This window comes from Notolabrus celidotus, chromosome 15, assembly GCF_009762535.1.
Source record: "Notolabrus celidotus isolate fNotCel1 chromosome 15, fNotCel1.pri, whole genome shotgun sequence".
Lineage (NCBI taxonomy): Eukaryota > Metazoa > Chordata > Actinopteri > Labriformes > Labridae > Notolabrus > Notolabrus celidotus.
The window spans coordinates 16,965,844-16,974,127 of NC_048286.1; the positions used below are offsets into that span (position 1 = coordinate 16,965,844).

Here is an 8,284-nt window from a genome sequence, read left to right on the forward strand (position 1 = left end):
TGTAGATTGCATCTAACCAGAAGTGCTTTAGCAGTAGATAAATGAATAAAAAGAATATACAGAGTTATGAATGATGATAAATATAATATGATATGTATCTACATGAGTGACTATTGACTATTGCTACAGGTATGTACAGGCTATGGACAGGCTATGACTATGGTCATGGTATACATTAGATTATACAGTACAGTAGTGCAAGGTGATAATAGGAGATTTACATTCTTTTTTTACATTCTTTTTAGAGTATGTACATTTCACAGTGTGTGCAGTAAAAATGAATGAATTAATGTACAGGGAGGAAAGTGCAGTTAGTGGTGCAGTGGTGGTTCAGTCCTGAAGTGGTTGGTGAGTGTGTTTGTGTGTATGTGTAGTTCCCCTCCAGGAGACCATAACAACACTAAATAGCTCATTCAGTGACAGACTTCTTCACCCGCGGTGTCTCATGGAGAGATACCGCAGATCTTTTCTTCCTGCAGTGGTCAGACTATATAACCAATAATATATATGTTGTAGATATGCTTATTTTTTACCTCTTTAATTTTAATTTTAATTGCTAATCACTTTTTAAAAATTGTTACTTTATAGGCTCTTGTTGCTTTATATTTTTCTTTTTGCACTGTCTACTTTGCTACTGTGACACTTGAATTTCCCCGTTGTGGGACGAGTAAAGGACTATCTTATCTTATCTTATCTTCTTATCTCTTATAACAATAGTTCAATAATTCTGTTGAACTCCATCCCCTTATTGGCTCATCAAGAGATGTAATGCATATAGTGATGCACACTTCTGTAGTAGTGCACTGTCATGTCCTGAATTGTTCCTCGGGTTAGGCATTTGTTTTCTTGAGATAGATGTTTAGTATAACTTAAATAACGATTATGCATTACAGTGTAATGTGAGCATTTAGATGAAATAATAAAAATGCACCACAGAACGCCACAGGAAGTCATTCCTGCCTGTGGCCATCAGACTGTACAACTCCTCCCTCTGATGACTGAACTATATTCTGTACTCTGTGCAATACACTGTGCAATATCCCTGCCACTTCAACATCCTGTATACAATACTTTCATTCCCAGTGCTTTTGTACATAGTGAACTGTGACTATTCTGCATTTCTGTATAAACTTATTATAAATCCAAATTATATGATTTCATTCGTATTTATATCTTATTCTATTCCTTCTTTCTACTAATATTTTGACTATTTCATACTGTATATAAGAGCATTCTGTAACAACTGAATTTCCTCTGGGATAAATAAAGTATTTCTGATTCTGATTACTTCAGCATTAGCAAATCTTAAATGACTAGGGTAGATCACTGTACATGATGGAAAGAAGATGTATCATTTACTGTAGAAATTTCAAGAAGCCTGCTTTTGAAATAATGTAATTGAATAATTTAGGATTACAATCCTTGAATTTCATGACCAACTGGTGATGAAAGCCATCTTCAATACATAATAGTAGATCATTGCAAACAAAAGCAGATTTGCTTGCACATTGCTCTACACAAAATGCAAATAACAGCACACATGCACATTTGCATAGATATCACACAGCTCTGCTGTATGTGAATAGTCATGACGGTGTACACATATGACTCATAACAGACATCAGCCACATGAAGGGCTAAATATAAACCATGTAGGAAATGTGATTTGATAAAACTGCTTCCCTCCCATTGTATTAGAAGAGGTAAAGAGCATGTGTTGGGAAGCCTATCAAATACAGAGATCATTTTTAATCTATCCCAGTACTGCAGGGACAATCCAGCTTGCCGTTCTGCTTCATACCACTTCAGACAACAGGCTTTTTACACTCCACCCATATGGGCACTTGCATTTGATTGACAGCTCAGTCTAGTTCACATTAGATTGTTTTCTACAAAGGGGGTGATCCACTATACTTGTCCCCATCCTTGAATTGATGGCTCACATTCAAGCATTAAATAGGCCTATCTTACTAATGATCTGATGTGAGAATTGGGAGATATATGGTCTCTAGTGTTGACACACATTAATTGAAAGTGCTGCACAAAGCTTACATAAAAGACTAAGAGTAGATGTATAACAATGAAATTTCAATTAGATGGAGCTGGATATACATATTTAAACTACATGTTAAGTATTGAGTATGTTTATTTTAAAAACAGTTCTGAGTGTTTTCATGTATTTCTGATGAATATGAAGTTTTATTTAACTACTGCAATTGTGGCATATTCTTTGTTTCAGTTGTAGATATAGATGTTTTGACGACTTTGGAGCTCCCATTTCTTTTCTTTTTTTAAACTTTATTTTTATTGAATTTTACAATTATTTGAAAACAAGGCACAGACAAACAAAATTACAGTTCCGTACAACAACAACAACAACAACAACAACAACAACAACAGGGTCAACAGATTTTGATGGTATATTTTAGCCTACATAGAGGAGAGCAGCCTAGCACAGGATTAATTTCCTTCCTTTTGTAAATATTTCTTTTATATGGCTATACAGTGAACATCAACAGAGTATATTTTATGTAATATCAGCCAAAATAGTCAGTCAAGAGCCACCCACCAATGTCTTTGGTGTTCACTGGGGGGGAGCTATACACTTTAAGGACTCGTTCTTGAATTTTTATTGCAAACACATATATATTAGTTTCTGCTTCCCCATCTATCCAGTGTTGTCCCTGTAAATGTGTATACACATACACACATTTATACATATATATTGAATGAAAGTCTGAATGTCTTGAATGAAAGTCTGAATATCTTGAATGAAAGTCTGAATATATGGAATGAAAGTCTGAACATATTGAATGAAAGTCTGAATATATGGAATTAAGTCTGAATATATTGAAAGAAGTCTGAATATATGGAATGAAGTCTGAATATATGGAATGAAGTCTGAATATATGGAATGAAAGTCTGAATATTTTTGTAATGAAAGTCTGAGTATATTGAATGAAGTCTGAATATATAGAATGAAGTCTGAATATATTGAAAGAAGTCTGAATATATGGAATGAAGTCTGAATATATTGAAAGAAGTCTGAATATATTGAAAGAAGTCTGAACATATGGAATGAAAGTCTGAATATAGGGAATGAAGTCTGAATATATGGAATGAAAGTCTGAATATTTTTGTAATGAAAGTCTGAATATCTTGAATGAAAGTCTGAATATATGGAATGAAAGTCTGAATATATTGAATGAAAGTCTGAATATATTGAATGAAGTCTGGAGCTCCCTTTTCTGCCAGACTTCATCATTCCAGCTTGAGGTTTAAATGTAGGCCCTACTTGTAGTTTCGGACTAAAGTTCAGGACAAAAGCTGACATGACCATTGATGGTTGGCGGGTACGAGCGTTGCGCGCCCTCGTTGTGTAGTCTGTTCATCCATTCATATGTAAATGAACCGTCATATATACCTAGTACATGCCCCGTCGGAGCAGTACTGAAGAGCCCAGCCTCTCTGCAAGCTTTGTTGGCCGCTGGGATTGCTCGGCCATCTGTCCCCATTGACAAGCTGTAACGGCTCTTTGGATTACTCGCCACCCTCCAGTCCAGTGGACTTCTGGCAGCGCCTGGGTTAAACTTCAACAACATGGCCCCCATCCGTAACACCACCAACGGAATGGACAGAGGTGAAAACTGCAGTGGAGTCAAATCAGACAGAAAGGTAAAAGGCAAATGTTGCAACCTAAATCAGTGTTTCTGTTTAAACCTGGCTCATTACTGACAAAGTGACTCAATTGTCTGTACTGTTTTTGGCAGATGAGGAAACCTCTGGTCGAGAAGAAAAGGAGAGCTCGCATCAATGAAAGTTTACAAGAACTCAGAGTTCTCATCGCTGAGGCGGACGTAGGTTTTAGTTGCTACATTGTTAGGCCTCTGCTCTTTGTAGAGTTGCTCTTTAAAATAAACCTATTTAAAGTCTTGTTGAAGCTAGCTTCTGCTTCCACAGCTTTTTTGCTTATGCTTCTCTTGTGTCACTCGCTGCAGTTACAATCAAAGATGGAGAATGCCGAAGTGCTGGAGATGACTGTGAAACGTGTGGAGAGCATCTTACACAACCAGGCACAAGGTAAACAAACACTTACATGGTCTGCAAAAGAAAGAATTCATTACATATTTGAATTTTCACTAAAACTAACCACTTCAACTCATACCTAGCTAGCTTATAACTTGCATTTGTTAAATGTAATTCCTCCATATGAACATATAAGGGTCAGCGCATTAATATTCTAATCAAGTGTACTGCGGCCACAGGTGCGCGTAAGCATCTTTAATTGCAGCCAATCAGAAAAGAGATTCTGATGCTTTAAGATGATTAATTAGCTCACTATGTTTGCTAACTCGTGTGCTAATGAATATTTGTTTCATCTGCCCGTAGAAGTGGACGCTGTGAACCGGGAGGCATGTGAACGCTTTGCAGCCGGCTACATCCAATGCATGCATGACGTGCATACTTTTGTGTCCAGCTGTCCGGGCATTGACCCAACAATAGCTGCTGAGCTCCTGAACCACCTCCTTGAGAGCATGCCCCTGAACGACGAAGACCGCCTCCGGGTGATGCTGCCGGACACGGCTGCGGAGTGCCCCGGCAGCAACAGCAGCACCTGGGCCTTGTCTGAGAGCATGTACACGGCCCTGGTGTCTCCAGCCCCCTCCACTACCTCCAGTGACGACCTCTGTTCCGACCTGGATGAGACGGACTCAGATCAAAGTCATGTGTCTTCTTCAGATGACGCCAGCGACCAGGATGTGTTGAGCCTGCCTCCCCTGACATACTCCAAGTCTGTGTGGAGGCCATGGTAGATGATATGAGAGGAAGCCTATTTAAAACCACAGTAGAGGATTCAGTGTTTTGTTTGTAGGTTGGTTTTGTGGAATAGGCCCTCAGTACATGACAGAATCTCTGCTGAGATGACATTTGAAGCTTGTGAAAGGCATCTGAGAAGCTCTTTGTGTAATTATTGGGAAACAGCTATTACCAGAAATGTATTTAATAAATAAAATATGTAATAAGACCTATGGGGTCTTCATTTTGAAGTGCATTGGTCCTGCATGGGCCTGCTTTCAGTGAAGGGCTAAATGCATTTGTAAATATTTCTTTGTTAAACATGACTGAGCTGTAAAGAAGGTATGCTAGCTGTCACACTAGAAGTTAATTTGTAGGTGTATGTAAATTATTTTTTACAGTAGGATGTCTCTTATTGTGTATTTATTAGTGATTGTAAGTCAGCTAAATCAACTGATACATTTCAACTTTTCAATAAATTTCTTTTCAACAAATGGCATGTGTTAAACTCTATTCGTGCAGCAAGGAAGCCACATTTCACACACTAAGATCCCACTATCCACCCACCCACTGCTGTTTGCAATTTATTAGTTATTACTCTGCAATTGTGGACCATTTGTGTGTGCTCCCTCTCCCTCTCCAAGATCCCTTAGCACGTCGTAGGCATTTGTGAGGTGTGAAATGAGTAATCCACTCACTCCTTATATAGGCGTACTTGAGGGCTTGACAAATGGGTTTTATAACTCTTTTGATGGTACAGTTAAAAATAACATGGGAACTTGCTCAGTCATGGAACAGAGCTCTTAACCAGCATTGTTTAGAACTCTTGTTATCAACCCATTTTGTGGGTGTATTGTTTGTGAGGTTTTCTCTTTGTTGTGCTGCACTATATAACTTTGATGCATACATGACAAAAATATTATTGAATTTGAAGACCTGAAGTGATTATTTTAGAAAACGTAGGTTGAATTTATGTCTCCATGGTAATTCGCAATTTGAATTCTTGTGATTGCCTCCTCAGACATGACCTCTGTGGTCCTGGTGGGAGCCCCAGACACTGTTGTTTCTCTGCACCATCAGCTATTACCACCACTAATGAATAAGAAAAGGTAGCAGTCTTAATCCATGTCTAGTCAAATCCCTCCTTTGGTGTCACTGTGATGTCCACTCCAGAGTGGCAATTCTAACACCCATCTCTGGGACAGATCTTTGGTAAACAAGAAAAAGATTAACAAGGCAAGGCAAGGCAAGGCAGCTTTATTTGTATAGCGCATTATAGCGCAGTAGTGCTGACTGCTTGTCTGATTTTCTGAATTTTGGCAGTGAAGAAGAATGCAAATTCATTGCAGGCCTTGGTAGATAAATGTTCAGAGGCCACTGGCACAGGGGGGTTTGTTAGCCTGTCGACTGTAGCAAACAGGGCGCGTGCATTATCTTTGTTTTTGGTGATAATGTCTGAGAAGAAGGTCTGCCTTGACTTTTTCAGTTCTAGATTAAACATGTGAAGTCTTTCTTTATAAATGTCATAATGAACCTGAAGCTTTGTTTTACACCACCTGCGCTCAGCTTTTCGACATTCTTTTTTTTCATGTTTGACCTGCATGGTATTCCTCCAAGGCGATTTTTTCTTATTGGAGACCACTTTTACTTTAGTTGGTGTAATGGAGTCAATAATGTTTGTAATTTTTAAAGTGAAATCTTCTACAAGTTCATTTGCAGAGAACCTAGAGAGGGGGGTTATGGAAGAGAAAGCCTGAATAAATATATCACTGGTACTTTCAGTAATGTAACGTTTTGAGATAACCTCAGTTTGAACATTAGTGTTCACAGATAAATCACTTTCAAAGAAAACACAGCAGTGATCAGAGAGAGCAACATCAGATACCAGAACAAAGCAATTCTTAGACTTAAGTAGACTGTCAATCCTGGTAGACATTAGAAGTAGAATAAGTACTCGAGTTTGGTAGCATAATTGAACACATTTTCGAGGTACTTGTGCTTTACCTGCACATTATATGGTTACCCACTTGTGAAGTGAAGATCTGTTTGCATCCATAACATTAATCTGTCAGCTATAGCCACCACTAATTATAAATATCAGATTGTTCAACAAAACATTACCAACTATGAGGATAAGAACAATAGCTCCAGCTGCCATTATACTTCAGTAACACTTCCTCAACAGCTCAAATATACACACTGATTTCTAACTACACTTGTTTGTATTGTTCTTCGACACTGTGGTCTGCTACTTTGAATAGTGAGACTGTTTAGTTAGACATAAAAGGCCTCTCACAGGTTATAGTATATGAAGTTGTCTGTGAAGGTTCTCAGTCATCCAGGTCATGGTGATCCAAAACTTGATCCGTAAGGTAACTGGACTGGTAGAAAATCCTTGAAGAGTTTCATCTCTCCTCTGAAAGGCTTCTTCAGTTCTGACCAGACTGGGGAAGAGCTAGAAAATCAGTATATGAAGTTCTTATCATCCAGAAGACTAACTTGTATTTTGAAGGAGCACATATTACAATAGGATATTTTTGCATTCTATACTGTTACGTTTTTTACAAGTTATTCCTTCATATTATACGATATAATAGAAAAGTGTATAACTGGACCACATTTATATTCTTTCTGTCTTCAACCATAAAAAAAATAGAGAAAGAAAGAAGGACCGAGATACGACCGACAGCCAGACCTGTGTGTTTCTGTGTAGACTAGACCGGATTTACGGATCCACAGAAGTGCGAAGGGCCGCTGCAGGAGGTGATGCTGTGGATTTTCACACCTCGTCCTCACTTTTATTCAATGTAAAGGTGTGAACAGCGATGGGAGGGGGAGGGCCCGGGGTTGCTTTGATCAGCCTGCTGAGTCGTGGACTGTCTGCAGAAGTCTCTGAAGTCGGCTAGACATCCGTTTGTGATGGAAAGGTGAATTTCATGACCCCAGGACGGCACGAAGAAAACTGAAAATTATTCTGTTATGTCTTTATTCTTCAATTATTTTTGTTTGCCGATTCTCTAAAATGTCTGACCTTCACGGGAAGTCGTCAGCAAACACTAACACGAGGAACAATGGCAATCCGATTTATAGGCTATATGATACTCATTCCTCGCTCAAGTGCAAATGTGATTAATTTGACTTTTTTATTTTCTAAAAAGTTACTAATTATGTCCGAGGTTATGCTTTAATCTTTGCCTCTCTTCCTCCCAAAACGTTTCTGAAGCTCCAAATAGATAATACTTTGCAAATCTTCCATACTCATCAGTTGCTCATCAGCCCATTAACAGCTACTTTCCTCAATGAGTCTAGTATTTATCAAATTTAGCCTAATGTGCCTTGAACCCAGCCAACAGGCTCTCAAACCTCATTTAGTAGGGGTCTTTATATAAGAAGGAAATCACTGAACACACCTTATTTCACCGTGATACAGGCAACAATTTATTTAGAGAAAGGTTTTTACAAAGAAAAAAATAAAGCTTGGACATTA

At 38.4% G+C, this 8,284-nt stretch overlaps 1 protein-coding gene across 1 annotated transcript; it reads left to right on the forward strand.

The window, feature by feature from the left end:
* Positions 1–3,343: 3,343 nt before the first annotated feature.
* hes6 (hes family bHLH transcription factor 6) lies at positions 3,344–5,026 on the forward strand. The gene is made up of 4 exons (XM_034703896.1): positions 3,344–3,675; positions 3,771–3,857; positions 3,999–4,080; positions 4,390–5,026. The coding sequence occupies exons 1-4, from the start codon at positions 3,601–3,603 to the stop codon at positions 4,812–4,814; spliced, it is 669 nt and encodes a 222-aa protein (XP_034559787.1). The 5' UTR covers positions 3,344–3,600; the 3' UTR covers positions 4,815–5,026.
* Positions 5,027–8,284: the final 3,258 nt, after the last annotated feature.